The following is a 21,042-nucleotide window of genomic DNA, read 5'->3' as shown; positions in this document are numbered from 1 at the left end:
AAGATCAGTAAGCTATTGATCTTGAGTGACATGCTGCTTTTAGGAAATTATTATTTTCAATGTATCCTTACATTAATTAATATTAAATTATACCAGTAATTACATCCACGAAATTTAAAAAAAAATCATATGTATGAACTACCGCTGAAGGGGTAATTATGTAAACATGTATGTATTACAAATATCGTGATGAAACGTAATGGAATTGAGAGCTGAGTGGTTATGGGCCGGTTCTGGAAAACAAATAAACTTGGAATATTTCCGTTCTCGAAACCCGCTCTGCCATTTTTTTGTAAATGCTATAAAAACAAACTTTCTTATTGATTTATATGCATATTATTATATTAATTTATTTAGTAGATCGCATTTCTAAAAAGCATCGGAACCGATTACAAAGCAAACTATAAAATATCAAAATGACGGTCATTCGTTTAAAAGCGACGTGGTTGACTGTCATAGGTCATAACCTAGTCTTACATAGTCTATAATCATTTGGTATTATACAGGTGCATTAATGAAAAGTTCCAAAAATTAGAGTCCCATTGGTTTACACGGCTACGAAGTCTACTGGTGGGGCATATTAATAATTTGTGGTCCGTGTCATTCATTTGCATCTGAGAAGATATCGCTTGTGTCGCAAACAGCGACTGGCCCAAGTATTTTAGGCAAAGGTCATCACCGCTCGTGAACATCATCATCATGAATTGCAAGACACATGCAGATTCGCTTGGGGCAGCTGAAAACTTCTCTGCAGTTATGTCTGGAACGGAGAAGAACATCGCCCAATCAATTTCCTGTGCGCATGATGTCCTGGTTAACAAGAATATACAATATTACAAGGCATAATTGGACAAATGATCATATGTGGTAAACAAGAAATAGTTCTACATGGTGATGAAGATGCAGATAGTAACTTTAAAGCACTTATGAATACCAAGCCAAATATAATCCTGTGTTGCGTGATCATTTGGAGAACGGTGGCCCGAGAACAAAGTACACTTCACCTGAAAAAAAAACGGGGATCAAATCAGGGAGAAAATTGTTCGCAAATGCAACAGTCCCCCGTTCTTTGGATTTATGGCCACTGACGCGTCTACTATATGGTGCTAATGGTGCTCTGTTAGAGGTACTTCGGCCACACAGCAAGTCGGTTAGGGTAGATTTCATACCCTTTGCAGAATGTAAAGCTACTACAGGCGAATCTTTGTCCGACACGTTCCTGACAAATTTAAGAATAGCCGGTGAAGATATTGTAAAAAGAGGGGTCAATGCTACGATGGCGCATCCAACATATCGGGAAAGTCCCGTGGTGTTCAAACGCGAATTCGGCGGAAACCTCCCGACGTAGTGTACACCCATTGCAAAGTTCAATGCCTAAACCTGGCTTATTATTCATATGTCCGAGAAACCACTTGCCAGAAACATGAAGAACACCGTTCAAGAAGTAGCGTTTCTGTTTAACTATTCGGGCAAACAGCTGCTGTGTGTTCAGGAAACTCTCACGAATTATCAAATACTAGTATGCAGGGAACACATGTAAAATCGGACAAAATTACAGTCGCTTTGTGAAACACGATCGGCATGCAGGGCTGACGCGCTTAAAACGTTTAAGTGGTCGTGTATGACGATCGTTGATAGCTTAGATGACCTCAACCTTCACTATGGTGATGCCACCGCCGGGGCATATAGAGCTGCGATCACTCAGTTCGTCTTCATCCGTTGTTGTCGTAATCACAGATGTTACAGAACAAAACCTGTGCTCTGGTTGAAGCCATGGGAGAAGTGCAAACGATAACCCGGCAGTCTGGGATGTCCTATATAACAAATCCGTCGACATGCCACATATAGTTACTGTTGAGACATCTCGCCCAATGGCACACAACAACCGTCGTCAACAGCATCGACATAATTCGTCTGCAGACCACTGTAACAGAGTACTGGCAACGAAACCTATATATACCGTTTGTTGATCACCTATCGATGGAGTTGGCTCGTTGTACAGTGTCTGATTCCAAGTGAAATCGTCACCTGAATGATGTCATAGTGTAGTCAATATATGTCGTCAAGTTTGAGCGTGCAGTTAAGATTGATAGTCTATTCTTTGCTACAAGCTTAATATCTATCACCTTAATATCAACTAAATTCGAAATTGATATTTCATTTTTTACTAACAAGGAAATCCATTTTATAACAAAGTTTTCTAATAATTTGTCCATGGTGCAAGTGAATTGAAGCTCGGTACCATCTACGTTCGTGGCATCATTCACTGCTATAAACTTTGTAAGTTTAAAGCCGTAATAAATGTATTGTAGTTAAGGAACGATGTTCGTTTTTTGCAAACTGATGTTTAAAGATGCACTCTTACTGCCAGATAAGGTTTACCACAATAAATATTATTCTTAAAATATTCCCAAAAGGATGAATACATGTCAAAAACAATGTTTTTTTATGAAGGATATCGAGTTTAATTTGAAAGAAATGATCATTAAACACAGTGTTTCTACCTAATGAGACTATAGTAGACCGCAGTAAATGTTTAAGCATTCACCAATCATTTAATGTTTTTGCGCTTAGTGCTGTTAAATATACGTGTACAATCTGTTGTCTATGAGAACATATAAATATCCACATTCACAAATATACAAAAGTTGCATGTAAAATTATAATTCATTGTCCGTAATGTCATCAAATGTGGTATGTTAATAATAATATAAAGTTAAAACAAACTGTGAGTAAAATTAAAATTCATGGTCCGTAATGTCTCAAAATACGGCACATTATAAGTAAAAAAAACTGTGAGATAAATTATAAATCATAGTCCGCAAATATGGTATGTTATAAAGTTAAAACAAACTGTGAGTAAAATTATATATCATGGTCCGAAATGTGGTCCGTTTTGTCTGGTCTGTAATGTCCATGGTCCTAAATGGACGTGACCCTTCTAAATCTTAATTTTCGCGAAAAATAAACCTTTTAATCGTATTTAGGTCAAAAATCTTATTATTTCAGTCAAACCGCAATAGGGCCATTAACATCTTTTTCCTGTATGTTTTAATACGCTTAGTTATATATTGGCTGCGTTTTCTCTAAATGTCAATATTGGCTGCGCAAAAATCTGCGTTTTACACTGACACGTAAGAAGACAATGCGGTACAAATGTAAACAGAAAAAGTAGATCAAGTAGATCCAGCACGTTCAGTATTTCATTAAATCATAAACTGTTTAGCTTTAAACCTAACAAAAGTGAAAAGTAGCCGATGATCAGTAATGGTACTATAGCCATGGTTTAAATCACTGCCATGTGTTAAAAAAAACTAAGAAAAAAAACCTGAGTAGTCACTTCCGGGTTAAGATTAAGAGCAATTGTGGACAACGTTGCTAGAATAACCAGTTAGACAGTCTTTTTTGGGAAATGGAGCTAAGCGAAACAATTTATCACCTGCTTATTAACGCAGGAATGTCCTTAATAGGGTTTTTAATTTGTCTGAATATAATACCTAAATTTAGCGAGATGTTTATGCGTGCAAATCTCTCGGGAATGGATCTGAGCAAAAAGTCCAAAATAAGAATGTAAGAAATATTTTAAACTGTTTACGACAACTTTTAATAACTTGAGGAATATTAAACAAATATGTCTAAGAGAAAAAGTTCCTCTTAAAATCACTAATGATATGTATTTTGTATGGTTGTTTTTAGAATGAATTTATGTGCCAATCATACTCTGTTAAAATCCACTAAAATGACCGTGTACCCTTTTACAAGAAAGTGTGTTAAATGCGCATTTAATCCACATTAAATGCAGTTGTATTGGCACTATATTTTAAGGGTCTGCAGAGATGCATAAGTCGATTGAAGGACCAAATCTGAAATGTTTAAAAAAATCATTTTCTATTTAGTTTTGAGGATCAATATTTAACAAGCATGATTCATATTTCCGTTGCAACATGAGAAGCTGTAATAAGGAGTTGGGCATTTTTATGAAAGAATATTTTATCAAATTTCTAATAAAAAAACATTTACGTTTTCCCATAAATGTCTTAATACATGACCCATATGTTTGTGAGTCCAATTTATCAGAACTGCCAAATCAACAATGTCCTGGGGCATCCGATGAGTGTGATCAGTATATGGTCATCCATGTCAACTTTTAGGGCCATAGGTCTATTCATTGTCTAGTTATCACTCGGACAAGCTTTTTCCATTCAAGGTCACTGTGACCCTTGACCTAATAACCTCAAAATCAATAGGGGTCATCTACTGCTCACACCCACAACCTTCATGTCAAGTTTGAGGGACATAGTTCAGTGTGTGTGCATACCACATGATAAATTACGTAATATATGCTATGTCGGAAGGCAACATTTTACTTAAAATGAAGACTTTAAACAAAGATTACTTTTCTGTTACTACACCATTTTGAAATGAACCAAAGGGCAGCTAAAGAGCTCCGCATTTGATTCATACCGGACTTTCATCAAACTCTTTGACAAACTTGTTTCCGAAATAATGTTTTGGCAGTGCTCCGTCAGACAACCCATTTGTGAAAAGGTATGTCAAAGTGTTTTAAGAAACTCAATCAAACTCGGGTAAAAGACCGAATGCAGGGCTCTGTAAGCGGCATAGACTGTGCTATGTTTCATTTGAAATGGTGAAGAGATAGTAAAGTTACCCTTGTTCAAAGTTTTCATTTGAGGCAAAATATTGCCTTCCGACGTAGCATTTATGGAGCAATTTATCACGTGGTATTCACACACTGTAGTTGCAGGCATTGTCAAGTTATCACTCTGACAAGCTTTTCACATTCAAGGCCAAAACGACCTTGGAACTGATGACCTTAAAATCAAAAGTGGTCATCTACTGGTATCACTCAACCTTCATGTCAAGTTTGAGAGCCATAGTTGTAGGCATTCTAAAGTCATCACTCTGACAAGCTTTTCACATTCAAGGCTACTGTGACTTTGATCTTAGACCTGATGATATCAAAATCAATAGAGGTCATGTCAAGTTTAAGGGTCATGTGTGCAAGCATGTCAAGTAATCACTCGAAAAGTTAAAAAGTGAAAAGTGATTTTCGATCTGCTTCTGATCAGTAACTGTGTCAATTAGGAACAGTCAAACTCAATGATGTGAAAAATCAGCCCAATATAATATATTATGTAAATAAATAGATACCTTCGGCAACTTTCTCTAACTACAATGGCTTTGAAAAACAACAATAACAATTTTTAAAATTTACACTTAGTTTATTTTGTTCAAGTATATTTTATTTATCAGCTAAACTGAAAAGATACATCTTTAAGTTTTTAATGCGCAACAGAAAAAATAATATTGTTTACACATCGTCTTAAAGGCGCGGGAAACAAGTGCATGTTTCCTTCCTGTCAATTTTAATGAAAGTGAAAGGAGAACTGTTGGACATGATTAAATCGTTGTTATCTTCTCTTAAATACCTTTTTATTGCTTTTCCATTTATTTAAAAGAACAATTAATAGGAATATTGCAAAAGAAACATCAAATGTTTATGTTAACTTCGCAAACTTGAAAGTGAAACTTAAAGTAGACTAGAATTTCTAAAAGAAAAATGACAGTGCCCAATCACTGGAGCTTATTGGATTTCGACAAAGATGCATTGGATAACAGAATAAATTGTATGTGCAGAATTCATTCAATAAATGATATGTTTATAAGAATCAGAAAATATTTTTCTCTTCTTCTTTTGTTACTGTCATAGAATTGGGTTTCATGTTTTATTTCATTGTGGGACTGTCTTAACAATGTGCGTACAAGATTTGTAAATAACTAATTTCTATTCAATATTATGTTAAATATGTTTATTTTTTTTCAACTTTAAAGGGAAATCAATTAATTATTGCATAACATGAACATTCTTAAGATGTTATGCACCAGTCAATTGTAACCACAAGTCCCTGGGGAAATGGGCCGTGTTTTTACCTTCCAGGTGGCTCCGCAGTGCCAGGTGAATGCGGTGGTTTTGTCTTCGCGCAAAATATAGCAGGTAATTGGACTTACCTAGTGTCCCTGGGGTGCGGGGGCATTTGGTGGGGATTTTACCAACAGGTCGTTCCCACGGGTTTTACCCGGGCTTTGCTGGACCGAAAGTCAAAATCCCGGACCTGGGGGGCAGTGGTTACAATTGACTGGTGCATTACTGACAGGGTTCCCACGCTACCGGAAAAACGGGAAAAAGTCGGGAATATCAAAAAATCTGTTCCCGGTCGTGAAAATGCCTTGAATTTTGCGAAATAAGGTTAAAATCGGGAAAAGCCGGGAAAAGTACTAAAGTTCGAACCGTTTTGGGTACGAAACTAGTTAACGTTGGTAGTCTCGATCATCTCTACGCTTGCATCTGACACTGTTCTGTATTGAATTGACTCTGATCAGAGCGGCTGAATGATCAAGACTAAGAAGGTATCCGTTACCACATGTAAGCGTTTATTGATCATGCTGAGTAGCTGTGTCTGCATTGCCGTCTGCATTCAAAAGTTATTTTAAACGAGAAATTGGCCGCAGTTCGTCGGGATTCGCTTTATTATAAGCTGTCAGTAAATATCGTGGATGCTTTCTACAACGATCTTTTTAGTCTACAGTATCCTCGACTAAACATGATTCACGGATGTAAGGAATAAATAAAAAATAATAAAATTGAGCAAAACAATGAAATAATTTAATTACTTTTGTCAGACATGCCATTAATTTATCCATATTTCCACAAGTATTTAAGAACAAACGGTCAAACATTCACGTAAATAATGTCAACAGAGTACAGACACTGAAACTAGGCCGCCATCTTTATTCTAGTACCTTGATTCGTGAGCTCTGACGTAATCTAGGTCAGCACGTTTTAATTAGGCCAACACTATTTTGATCAATTGTTTTTTTAAAAAAGCAGTCAAAAATATCTTTAAAAATGTTAATTTCAAAATTTCAACTTGTAATAAAAGATTTACAGTATTTTGTAAACATAAACATTAAATCATGTCCAATAACTCGTAGTGGGGGATAGTATAATTTACCCCAAAGACAAAACTGTCTCTTTAAGTGTATTTTCAGGGACACTGAACTTTCTAGATGACTTAAGGACATAAGTGCCTTCCTCTCTGATCATTTTGTACATTAGCATGTTTAAGGGCAGTTTGAAATAAATAATGTACTTTTTATCACTGCTTAGGGATGCACCTAAAACAGAAATTAACATTCACTAATTACTTTATTTTTACACTAAGACTATGGGTCATGAAAACACATATTATAATTTTGCTTTGCCTTCCTACAAGAATTTAGTTCACGTGACCGTCATTGTTAAAATGTATACAAAGCAGATGAAATAACCAATGAATTTTTAAGGATGTTATGTGGCAAATATGGTTGGTTTCTATGGCAATTAATTTGGGATTAGTAAAACTATGTTGTTTGCAGTGTTAACCATTGTTTTAAGTGAATTTATCTGTTTTAAAGACATTTTTTCGCGAGTTTGAAAGCATCTACTCTTGTAAATAGTTCGTAGTAAAAATGACGTCATACATGTAGCTTTGCAGATACGTGCATTTCACGTGATAACCAGGTAAAAACAAAGATGGCCGCGAATCAAGGTTGGTCGCGATTTTAGGGACTAGGACGATATGCTTTTGATCATGGATATTAGCGATCTCTGCATTCATCGAAAGTTATTTTAAACGTGAAATTGGCCCTAGTTCATTAAAATAAACTTTACATACGCTGTCAATAACATACATGAATGTTAATTGCAATGATCTCACTAGTCTGCGAGCCTGACAAATATGTGCTATTCAAGTGTGAATCTATGAATGATCATGCCTTTAGACTGACCTTATTCGTATTTATAGACATTGAGAAGACCAAAGTTCTTTGGCCAGTAGACATCATAATAGTTTTAAACTTGTGCAAAATAGTCACTTATTTTCATTTTCACCCATGGTTGAAGTGAAGAACATGGATTGATGAAGTTGATGTTAAGATATAGCTGAATTGCATGCTCACTGATGCAAGTAGATCAAAAAACAGTTTTGTTCAGAATGTATTTTTTTTTAAAAGAGAGTTAAACTCTTATAAAATGACACTGGATGTTATGAGTTCAAGTTGTTCAATAAATGTTTAAAGCTTCCCTCTCACGGATTGAACAATTTGACAGCTTTTTAACCTTTGTCTTGGAGCAAGCCAATTTTGGCGAAAATCCATGAAAACCAGTTATATAAGACTGCTGACAAAATAATAGATCGCAGATATTTATATTTAAGTTCAAAAATTGATGTTTTATGCAATTTTATTTAACCGATAGTAAACCATAAAACATAATTTTTCTAACGGAAATATGAAAATCAGCAATCTGATCTTTTGTCGGCAATCTTTTATCGTTGGTTTGCAGATATTTATGTCAAAAGTTGCTCTATCCAAGACCAAAAATTAAATAAGTTGTTAAAATAGTATATCTATGAGAGTGCAGCTTTAAAAATTGTTCAGAAAGTAAGTTTTTGTTCAGTGAGTAAAACTTTTTTTAATGTGATATTTGATTATATTTACCTTGAGCATGCATTTATCCACTAATTACAAAAATTGGTAATGTATACAGAGATCAGCCAGCACCAAAGCATGCTGGCTGATCAGGGTCCAGGCTGCTCTATGCACAGATAGTAGATAAGCCTTTAAGTTTCCAAGTAGCAAATAGCCTAGACCCTGATCATGCAAGATGATCTGTGTCTTCACTGGTCACAGGGGCCAATAGTATTCAGCATGCTGAAGGTTTATCAAGTTGTTCAATAAATGTCAAAGAAGTTCAGATTTAGTGAAAGGTTTTGTTTTTGAGATTAAAACCCTTTGAAAATGACATTTGTTGTTATTTAACAAGTTGTTTATTAAATTTTTAAAATGGCCAATAAATTTATTTTTAGCATGTGAGAATGTTAACAATATTTCACTGAAATGTTTCGTTGTAACAACTGTGAAAAATGGTTGAGAGAAAGTCTGGAATTTGCAAAAAAAAACTTGAAAAAGTCTGGAATTTTACTTGCAGAAAAATGTGGGAACCCAGTACTGAACAATTGCTTCACCTTCGCCTTCTCTGGCTTTGAAAAGAAAATGGATAAAATCATATTTTGGCCCCTGAAGGGTGGCATATAGTTATCATTTGTTTATTTCCAAATGTTTCCAATCAATGACTTATGAAGCTTGGGCCCTATGGGACCTCAAACTTGGAAGGCAGGTTCTTCATGACTAGTTGATGAACACAATTGTAATACAGTTAGTGGGTCAAAGGTCAAGGTCATAGCTGCAGAGCTACTGATAAGGGTCGTAATGGGTGTAAATACACTTTAAAAATCCCCCATAACGACATAAAATCAAACAGCTGTTCGTACCGGTACGAATAAAAATAAATAAAGTAGAGTATTTTTGACTGTTTTTACGCTAGCCGTTTTGACTAAATGTTAACCCAGTTTGTTAAAATTGATTAACTATCCTACGCAATGTGTGTAAAGGTATAAAGGGAACGCCAGGGGACGTAACCGCTGCGTAGCGTGTTTTTTTTTTTTGTTGAACAACATTTCAGTTTTGTGTAAGTTCTTATATATATGTGCTATACAAGTTAATTAAATAAAATAAGTCATTAATGTACCAGTACACTTTAGAAATCGCCATGACACTTTAATGAATGACCCATGGGTGCACCATACACTTTACTAGATTGCATAAGGGTGTAAAATACACAAAAAAGTTATCTGTTGCTCCAGAGCTGAAAATCTGTATCTGATCAATAACTGAACATTATTTGGGCCAAATGCCAAACTTGGCAGGCAAAGGGGTCATGACCAGTAGATGTACGCATTGATTTTGAGGTCAAAGATTGCTGTCAGAGTGACTTTGAACTATAAAACTGTTTCCAGTCAATAACTGAAGAAAGGTTTAAGGCTCATGGATCTCAAACTTTTGTCTATCCATTTCCACACATTTCAAATCAATAACCTGCAATGTTTAGGCCCTGAGGGACCTCAAGCTTGCTATGCAGGTTGGTCATGACCAGCAGGTAACCCAAATTGATTTTGAGGTCAGTGTCTTGTCATCTGTTACCCACCAATATTTGAAGAAAGCTAAGACCAATTGACCCAAGTTTAATTTAACTTCTTTGGATGATTAGTCATGGCCACTAATTGAACCCTATCAATTTTGGGGTCAGTTGGTCAATTCTCAAGGCCATGGTAAATATAACCTGAATTTTTTTTTTTATCAGTTACCAAAAACCTTCCGGCTTTATGACCTCAAACTTGGTAGACATGTTGGTCTTGACAAGTAGATGAATTATGGGTAATAGGAGTTCAATACAATAACCAATACAATAACCATGATCAAGCCATTTATCTACATCATTCACTTAAAAGTTATCCAATGATTGTTTTTTGTTTCTTCATTCAGTTTCACCTGGACGTTGATTTTTTTCTATTCTTTTCTTTATTAAAAACTTGAATACTGACAAAAATATATCTTGCATTATGCATTCACATTCACATACATACATGTTCAAGAATCGCTCAAACAATTTAAAAAAAAGAAAGAAATGCTCAAGGTGAGCTATTGTGATCGGTCTATGTCTGATGTCAACAATTGCTTTAAATTACATCTAGTTCCTTCTAAACTGCTTTGACAATTTTGATGAAACTTCACAGGGATGTTTCTTCGCGGTGCCCTTTTCGTAATGATTCAACTAAATGCATTCCATGCAGAACTTTGGTTGCCATGGCAATCTAAAACTGGGAAAATATCTGGACAAATACAGTAAGGCCTAGAGCTTAGATATTTGGTGTGTAAAATTTTCTAGTGGTCCTCAACCAAATTCAGCCTCTTGGGTCAAAATTTAACATGCCCTGGAGGTCACCTGTTTTAATGTACATGAAGATATATAAAGAAATCATTGAAAACCTTTAAGTCTAAAAACCCTTGATATTTGGCAGGTATAATCATATGATGGCTCTCTACTAAGTACAGTTAAATTTTAACCCTTTGTATAGTTATGTCTCCCCCTCTCTGGGGGAGACATATTGTTTTTGCCCTGTCCGTCAGTCCGGTAGTCCGTCAGTCCGTCCGTACGTCACACTTCGTTTCCGATCGATAACTGGAAAACCGCATGACCTAGGATCACCAAACTTGGTAGGGAGGTTGGTCATGAGGTGTAGAAGATCCCAATTGTTTTTGGGGTCACTAGGTCAAAGGTCAAGGTCGCGGCGACCCCCAATGTAAAAAACATTTCCGCTCAATATCTTGACAATGGTTTGACCTAGGTTCACCAAACTTGGTAGGGAGGTTGGTCATGAGGTGTAGAAGATCCCTATTGTTTTTGGGGTCACTAGGTCAAAGGTCAAGGTCGCGGCGACCCCCAATGTAAAAAACATTTCCGCTCAATATCTTGAGAATGGTTTGACCTAGGTTCACCAAACTTGGTAGGGAGGTTGGTCGTGAGGTGTAGAGGATCCCTATTGTTTTTGGGGTCACTAGGTCAAAGGTCAAGGTCGCGGCGACCCCCAATGTAAAAAACATTTCCGCTCAATATCTTGAGAATGGTTTGACCTAGGTTCACCAAACTTGGTAGGGAGGTTGGTCGTGAGGTGTAGAGGATCCCTATTGTTTTTGGGGTCACTAGGTCAAAGGTCAAGGTCGCGGCGACCCCCAATGTAAAAAACATTTCCGCTCAATATCTTGAGAATGGTTTGACCTAGGTTCACCAAACTTGGTAGGGAGGTTGGTCGTGAGGTGTAGAGGATCCCTATTGTTTTTGGGGTCACTAGGTCAAAGGTCAAGGTCGCGGCGACCCCCAATATAAAAAACTTTTCTGCTCAAAATCTTGAGAACGGTTTGACCTAGGTTCACCAAACTTGGTAGGGAGGTTGGTCATGAGGTGTAGAAGATCCCTATTGTTTTTGGGGTCACTAGGTCAAAGGTCAAGGTCGCGGCGACCCCCAATGTAAAAAACATTTCCGCTCAATATCTTGAGAATGGTTTGACCTAGGTTCACCAAACTTGGTAGGGAGGTTGATCATGAGGTTTAGAAAACTCCTATATTTTGGGGGGTCACAAGGTCAAAGGTCAACGTCGCTGTGACCTCTAATGTAAAAAAATATTTCCGTGCAATATCTTGAGAATGCTTTGATCTAGGTTCACCAAACTTTGAAGTGAGGTTGGTCATGATGTCTAGTTGATTTTGCAATCAGTTGGTCAAAGGTCAAGGTCACTGACCTTGAGGTGAAGAACCGGTTTCTGCTCAATAACTCAAGAACGTTTACACCCAGGAACTTCATACTTGGTATGCCAGTTAGTCATGACTAGTTGATGGCCCCTATTGATTTTGGGATCCATCATTGATTATTTCTCACCTACGACCACACAATGGGGGAGACATGCGCTTTTTCAAAAAAGCAATCTCTAGTTTTAAAAACAAATTTCTTTGTTGTCCTCCAGTGACCTACATGTATACTGTGACATTAATCTACTTTCTTATTTTTGAAGCTACATCAATAAAATTTCAACCATTAGTACAGTTTTTAAAACTGTTGACCATGACTAGCCTTTTGACCAACTTCCTTATTTTGAAGCTATAGCAATTAAATTTAGACCATGTGTGCAGTAATGCAAACAAATATCAATGTTTCCCAGAATTGGATTAAACTTTGGCTTTTTGACAAACTTTCTATTTTTTAATCCACAGCAATGAAGTTTGGAACATGTGTACAGTTTTGAAAACAAATATCAATATAATGTCTGGATAACCTTAATCACTACAACATTTGACAGTACTTAAGACTGCTGAAAAAATAGATTGCAGATTTTTAGCTCGACTATTCAAAGAATAAGGAGAGCTATACTACTCACCCAGGCGTTGGCGTTGGCGTCACACCTTGGCAGTCTTCCCGAAGTGTGCCAGTCTGCCGGACATGTCCGGCAAATTTTATACGGGTCCGGCAGCTCTTCCGAAAATGACGGTCCGGATGACCGACATATTTTGAGACAACTAAATAGCGAAAAGGTATTTGAAAGCGAAATATCTATAAAAACTTTCGCTGATTATTTGCTTTTGCGGTAGTTAGTCGATCTCATACTGATATTGACATCACATAACATCGCCAAAAGTCGACCATTTCGGATTTCTGATAACCAGTCATGATGTTGATTCCCGAGGATAAATGAGTAAATAAGATTCATCAGTAAACAGCATTTTATTACAACTATTTTGATTGGTTCTTGGTTTACAACAAAGTACAATAAAAATTGTTGGCACTCAATTTACTTCGTCTGCAGTCAAAATGGCAGGGGTTGGTGGAATTACCGGACAACCAAAAACAAGAAAGCACTTAAATGGCGGCAGTGTTTAAATATTTTTTGCGAGACCAATTGAGTTCATTTTTACTAAACAACATGTCAATGTAGTGCTTAGATGTTGTTTTTTGTGAACTAAATCAGGAAAGCATTAAAAACAGTTGACATTCATTTTTTCACTTTTTATGTATACTATGTAATGACATATTTGTTCGGACAGCCAAATCTTTTTTTGTACAGGCAAAAACTTCCAAAGTGCCTGTCCGGAGGACAGGCAGAATTTTTATAATTTCGGGAAGACTGCCTTGGTTAAGGTTTTGCGTGCAAGCACACATAAGTTAATATCTCAGCAACTACTTGAGGTATTGCATTGAGACCTGATACAATGGTTCTTAACCATCCAACCTACTTAATTAACCAAGTTAGATAACTCTAGTTTGCATTTAATGCAAATAATTGCCCTTTATTATTCGACTTAGAAATTCTGGTTAAGGTTTTGCATGTAACCACACATTTAAGTCAATATCTCAGCAAATATATCATGTATTGCATTGGAACTGAAGATATGTATTTCCAACTATCTAACCTACTAAATTAATGAAGTAAGATAACACTTTTTTGAATACAATGCTAATTATGGGCCTTTTTAATTTTACTTAGAAATCCTGGTTAAGGTTTTGCATGTAAGCACACATAGGTTAATATCTCAGCAACTACTTGATGTATTGCATTGAGACTTAAGATATGTATTCCCAACTATCTAACCTACTAAATTAATGAAGTAAGATAACACTTTTTTGAATACAATGCTAATTATGGGCCTTTTTAATTTTACTTAGAAATCCTGGGTAAGGTTTTGCATGTAAGCACACATAGGTTAATATCTCAGCAACTACTTGATGTATTGCATTGAGACTTTATACAATGGTACAACCACCCAACCTTATTGAATAACCAAGTTAGATAACTGTATTTTGCAAATAATGGCCCTGTATTATAAGACTCAAAAAATCTGGTTAAAATTTTGCATGTTACCACATTTATGTTAATATCTCAGCACATCATGTATCGCATTGAAATCTTATCTAACAGTGATCCATGCATGTTCCGCCAAAACTTTTCAATCCTTACACTGAAAAGAAGCGGAATAGTCGAGCGCGCTGTCTCTGTGACAGCTCTTGTTATATTTAAGTTCAAAAATTGATGTTTTATGCATTTTTAGCTCACCAGAGCACGAAGTGCTTAAGGTGAGCTATTGTGATCGGCGTTTATACACTTTATTCTTTAGAAGAAATTTCATTTTTACTTTATGATTAATTCAATAATGAGACTTTTCCATTGAACTTCATGTAGATTATTCTAAGCTACAATTATATCTTCTGTGTGGATAGTGAATAAGCCTTAATGAATTTAAAGAAAAAAATGATTCTGAACAGAAGATGATGTTGACCTAGATGGAAGAAGCAATGATATTAGTTGAAGGTGTTGTATGTGATCTGATATTTGATTTTTAGAGCTTAAGAAAGTTTATTGATTTTATTGGAAGGTGCACTGTTTGTTATTGGTGTATCTATACTTAAAGTTCTTTCAGTGTGCAAGCAATTTAACATAGTTGTGTCAGTGTGCAGCGATTGAACGAAGTCCTGTTTGTGTGCAGGCAATTGAACAAAGTCCTGTCAGTGTGCAGGCAAGGCCTAAAAAAAAAATACATTTGGTTCGGGTTACCCGACCCAACCTACGGAATAGGCGCCGACCCTAACGTTTTTATAGTCAGTTTGAAAAAAAAATGAAAAACTAAAAAAAAAAAAAAAAAAAAATGTTTTTCTTTTTTTTTTTTTGCTTTTCAATATGAAGTTTAAAACCTTAAATGCTTATACAGAAGATAACTTTAACACCATTCTTCAATGATGAAAATGACATTCTTATATAAAGCCTAATAAAAAAAATAAATAAAAAAAAATAAAAAGCCTACCTACCCTACCTATTTTTGAAAAGGATGTAACCCTAACCAAACAATTTTTTTTTTAGGCCCAACTGAAAAAAGTCCTGTCAGTGTGCAGGTATCTGTACCAATAGCTGTCAGTGTGCAGTCAAATATAAAGTCCTGTCAGTGTGTAGGCAACTGAACAAAGTCCTGTCTAGCGCTGTGCCATGTGATTAATTATAATCGACAATTGATCTTCAACTTGTCATCACTAAATGATAGTCGCTTTCTGAATAAATAATGTAATTTATATAAAGAAATCTACAAACAATATTGTAAGGGAACATTGGTTCTTAAAACTGGTGCATGCACTGTATCTGTATGCCTTTAATATGATGGCCAAAGTTAATCAAATTATAATTGAATCGATTAATCATTGATGGGTTTCATTTGACCGATTATTGATAGTAATTTTTCTGTCCGATTCCCAACACTAGTCCTGTCAGTGCGCAGGTATGAGTATCAAATTCTGTCAGTGTGCAGTCAATCATCAAGTCCTGTCAGTGTGCAGGCAACTGAACGAAATCCTGCCAGTATGCAGTCAATTGACAAGTCCTGTCAGTGTGCAGGCAACTGTGACAAGTCCTGTTAGTGATTATCCAGGCAACATGTTTGATCAGTATGTTTTTCAATATTCTTCGAGAACAAATATCAATATATATTGATAACAAACGTTAAACTCTTTTACTCAGGTGAGCGGTTTAGGGCCATCATGGCCCTCTTGTTCTTAAACCGTTAGTAACGGTTTAAGCAATAAAACATTAATTTACTCAAGTTTTACAAATAATGTTTATAAATGGTTGCTTTGATTATTATGATCTATTGTTACTGTTGTACTTGACAAAGACTCATGGCCTCAAACTAGGTCACCAGGTCAAAATGTTTTGATGCTCTCTTGTTCAATTCCATGAAAATGTAGTGTGTTCCATGTTTTTCAGCCCTGAGGCAATGGGTGTAATATGTGGAGCTGTGTTCCTGGTGATCATGTTCCTCTTTATCCCAGTACCTTTCTACAAGCACCTGGCTGATCCAACTAATGCAAAGTTTCCACATCATGAGGTACCTGTAACAGAAATATATATTTTTTTTAAATTACCAGGTATGTTTCATAGATTTATTTGATTATCTTCAATATGTATTTTTAAGCAGGGTACTCTAAGGGTACTCCCAGGGTACTCCTTCAACTCAGTATTAAACAGGTGATGTTTTCAAATGGTGGGAGAATCCCTAGTTTTTAGCTCTACTGGCCAAAGGCCAGAAGAGCTTATGCGATGGTATTGTGTACGTAGTATGTTCGTCCGTGCATCTGTAAACAATTGCTTGTGATCACAATACAGTCTTCATTTTTGATTGTATCTCGATGAAACTTGTACAGTATCTAGATATCCATTAGAGCTCGGTTCCTTTCGAAAACCAGCAAGATCCGCCCATGCATGCCTAGATTATGGCCCTTGATAGTATAAAAAAATGCTATGTGTAAACAATTGGTTGTGAACACGATACAGTCTTCAGTTTTGATTGTATCTCGATAAAATTTGAACAGTATTTAGATATCCATCAGAGCTTAGTTCCTTTCAAAAACCAGCCAGATCCGCCCATGCATGCCTAGATTATGGGCCTTGAAATTTTAAAGAAATGCTATTTTTAGCTAACCTATTTTTAGCCAAGTCTGCATGACCGAAATTGTCTATTTTTAGTCAAGTTCACATGTAAAGTAAAGTCTAGGATGATAGGGAGACAACTTGCTTTTTTGATTCTGCAGTTGATTTTGTGAATTACTTAGCCTTGTTCTTGTTGAAAGGCCAAAGGCCTTTTTTAGCTCTATTGGCCAAAGTGTTTAGTTCTCGCATTCATCTAAACAGAATTGGTTGTGAATGATTGTTCAAATTATGCCCCCAGGGTCATTACTGGCCAAACCCTAGGGTTCACAGGTTTGGTATATTTCAATTGGGAAATGTTTAAAATCTTTTTGTGTGTTCGCGCATCCATCTAAGAACAATAATTTTATTGCTTGTGAATGTTTGTTCAAATTATACCCCTGGGGTCATTACTGGCCATCCCGGAGGCTCACAGGTTTGATATACTTAAATTGGGAATGTTTGTAAATCTTTTTGTCTGAACCAGCTATGCAGACACTTGCTATTTTGAATAAGGCATAATTTAGTGGTCTGCTACCATGGTTGTTCAGATTAATGCCCAGCCCCGGGGGTCACAAGATTCCTAGCGACTTATTTAAGAAATATTTTCAAAATCTTCTTGTTTCAAACCACAAGACTCATACAGGGCTCGACGTTAACTTTTAAATCCACTGGTCCATTCGGACTAGTAGATATATTTTCTACTGGTCCTGACCTAATATCCACTGGTCCTGACCAAATTGATACTTTTTGATGATATGATTTAAAATTCTTTGCCTGTGAAGGTTTATTATATACACACATGATGAAAATAATAGTGAGCTTTTAATTTTAATATAAAACTTTAACTGGTTAACATTACAACAATGAAACAATAGTATGAGGATTGACTAGAATATACGTTGGATTATCAGGCAGCAATAAAAGATATATAGTACATATCTGACTTGAATGTACATTAAAATTTGTCAATCACATTAGCAAATGGCTTTAATTTACTATGCATACGATAAATTCTTAAAAACCAAATTCAGTGCTATAAATATGGACGAAATGATTTGCTAAAATAAGTTACTGGAATTTTACATCGTAATAAAGATTGACCTAATTCCGATGATTTCACAGCTATCGTAAACTGTTCTGTGCTGTTTACTTCCGGTCGCAGATGTAACGCATGCGCAAGGGAATGTAAATAAAAACAACGAACGCTGCTTGCACTGCATTTATTTGTTGGATTATACATATTGTCAGATTTAGTCAGGGATCGTGCTTAACATTTCTGATTAAATTATTTCTTCTTGGAAATTTCACTGGTCCAGTCGGACTAGCCAGAACTGGTTTCTACTGGTCAGGACCATGAATCTGGTGGTCCCGGACCATCGGACCACCGTTAATGTCGAGCCCTGCTTTGATATTTGTTGTGGGGCATCATATGATGACTGTATAGCAAAACATTTGAAATTATGCCACTGGGGCCAAAGCTGGCCCCACCCCTTTTGACCTTCTTTTTTATTTTTAAAGTTACAGCAATGATATTTGGACCATGTGTACAGTTTTGCAAACGAGCATTAACGTTGTTCTCGGATGACCTTGACTTTGACCTTTTGACCAACTTTTTTTTATTTTTAAAGCTACAGAAATGAAATTTTGACCATGAGTACAGTTTGAAAGCATTTTTTTCTTTTGTCAGATGACTAAAAAGTCATTAAAATGGTTCATGCAACTAATCTGCTTACAACACTTCCTGTCCGCAGATGTTAAACGTGCAATGTTTTCAGGAAAACCCAAACACAAAACGTGAACTATATGTTTGTTGCCTTTTACCCATACATACATGCTCTGGATTGAAAATGACCACACGAGCCATGCCAGTAGAGCATAGGCCCTTATGAGCCTCTTGTTGGAAATAAGTTAATTGATACTAAAATATACCTGCAAAAGGGCTTCATGCTTTTAGGAAGAAATTGCACCAGTAGTTCCGTTCGGTTTCACGTGTCTTAATTTGAAGAGCACTAGCTATTTTTTACCATGAAATTTAAATATTAATCCTGCACATCATATCTTCAAATTAATGTGTTTTCTGTTTTTCAGTATATAGAGTATATAGCAGCGTTGCTGTCCATTTGCTGTATGATATTTCTTGGTTTTGCTGATGATGTCCTTGCACTCAAGTGGAGACACAAGCTCTGGCTCCCCACAATGGCTTCTCTTCCACTCCTTATGGTCTATTTTGTCAATTTTAATTCCACCATCATCATCGTGCCAAAGCCATTTAGAGCACTGTTTGGATTTGATGTAAACCTAGGTAAAGTAAACGCAGATTTTCTACCGATTTATCTAGTCCAGCAAATGGCAAAATAATTTTACCTTCAAACTTAAATCTTAAGGCTGTGAGAAACTAACCCAGTAAGTTGTCAAACAAATATCTGCTTTACAAATGCTATTTTATGCAAATTAATATACATGACAGGGGCATACCTAGAAACATTTAGCATGTACTCGCATACAGTTTGTGGTGGGGTTACAGGTGAATCTTTTTTTGTATTTCATGACTTTTTGTGCTTTTAAAAATGTTTATATTTTACACAAATCACATGTGAAATTCAAATAAAGATGAAACATTTCAGACTCTTTTTAACCATTACTTCTTGTACAGAACTGTAACATTTGCTTTACATGTTACTACTATTGGTACCATTGTGCCTTACCCGGGTAAGGGTTGGTTTTTTTTATATGAAATGTCGCCATTAAAACGTTTGTTATATTTTCAGTTATTTTTTTAGTAGTACGCGCTTGAGTATTTGTGAAACGCCGCTGCATAACCATCAATAGTATAAAACAGAAATGTTGTCTTTTAGTAAATCTGGACATAAATCAGTTAAATATTTCATGCATTTATTTTTGCAATACCATTGATCCATGTTTAAGCTAATCTAAATCATACTATATTAATCAGGGCTTCTAAAAGTTTGGAACCTCAACCGGTCCGGACCCGTCGAAATCGACCTACCCCCACTCCAACCTATAAACATTTTGATAACTATGTAACTATCTTGTTGCAGCTATCTAAGTTGTTTCTTAAATGGCCGTTTTATGCACACAACTAGGTTAATTAATTTTATGTTATGGCTTTGCGGAGTTACTGAACAATGACATACTTAAACGATAATGGCTCTTTGAAGCAGAAGTGTGACAATTATTTCATTAGAAAAAGACAGCAGATCGACTTATCTTTGATGTAGATAAAACATAAATTTGATTAATTCAGAGTGAAGTTATCACCTTCAAGGATGTCTCCTGTCGGTTTGGGGATGTTTAAATGACAAACAATGTTTGTGTATATATTTTCAATTTCTACATTTTTTAGCTTGGCTATTCAAAAAATAAGAAGGCTTTACTACTCACCCTGGCATTGCGTCTACTGCATACGATCATGGTTTGAGGGCAAATAGGCATTTTCATTATTAACACCAATACCATTCATTTAATTCACTTAATACTTCAACAGTTGTTCAGGACCATTACACAATGAGGTTAGATAACTCCATAGTTATTATCCTAAATACAAATTATGGTCCAAGATTGACTTGGAACTAGGGTGAAAGTTTTAGGGTACATTGCGTCCGGTGAAAGTTTAATTGCAAGGTGGAATTTTCACTAATTACTTCTATTACTTCATTCAATTGGCTTAATACTTCACACAGTTGGTTACAGTTGCATAACTCCATATTAACCTTAAATACACATTATGGCCCTTGATCAACTTTTTATAAAAAAAAAATTTGCGTTTGACAGGCACTTTATATTTTTAACTAAAGTGAAACCTGGTTATTAGAACGACATAGACGCCTATGGTATAGAATAATTTGGTTTGGCATATGCTGACCAAACTTGGTATGTAGGAAGAGTTTATGAAGGACTTCCATGGAATTGCATTCAGGGCGCCTAGGGTCAATGTCAAGGTCACTGATACTAAAAATAGAAAAAAACAGTTAAAACTTAACCTCACAAGGCAGGTTGAAGTTCTTCTGTCAATCATTGAATACCTGGTTTCGTCCCATTGCGATGTTTCTTGAAGATTGTATT

General features: G+C 35.9%; 1 protein-coding gene across 2 annotated transcripts in view; it reads left to right on the top strand.

Annotated features, from left to right (window-relative positions):
• Positions 1-3,170: 3,170 nt before the first annotated feature.
• Positions 3,171-21,042, top strand: part of LOC128220054 (UDP-N-acetylglucosamine--dolichyl-phosphate N-acetylglucosaminephosphotransferase-like) — a 62,533-nt gene continuing 44,661 nt past the window's right edge. For both annotated transcript variants that reach the window (XM_052928306.1, XM_052928305.1), the window contains exons 1-3: positions 3,171-3,570; positions 16,258-16,378; positions 19,048-19,261. In XM_052928306.1, coding sequence (XP_052784266.1) covers positions 3,413-3,570; positions 16,258-16,378; positions 19,048-19,261 — 493 coding nt within the window. In that variant the 5' untranslated portion in view covers positions 3,171-3,412. The remainder of the gene's footprint in view (positions 3,571-16,257; positions 16,379-19,047; positions 19,262-21,042) is intronic.

This window comes from Mya arenaria, chromosome 15 (assembly GCF_026914265.1).
Source record: "Mya arenaria isolate MELC-2E11 chromosome 15, ASM2691426v1".
Classification (NCBI taxonomy): domain Eukaryota; kingdom Metazoa; phylum Mollusca; class Bivalvia; order Myida; family Myidae; genus Mya; species Mya arenaria.
Note: the sequence above shows the minus strand (reverse complement) of the source record. Positions and strands in the feature narration are given on the sequence as shown.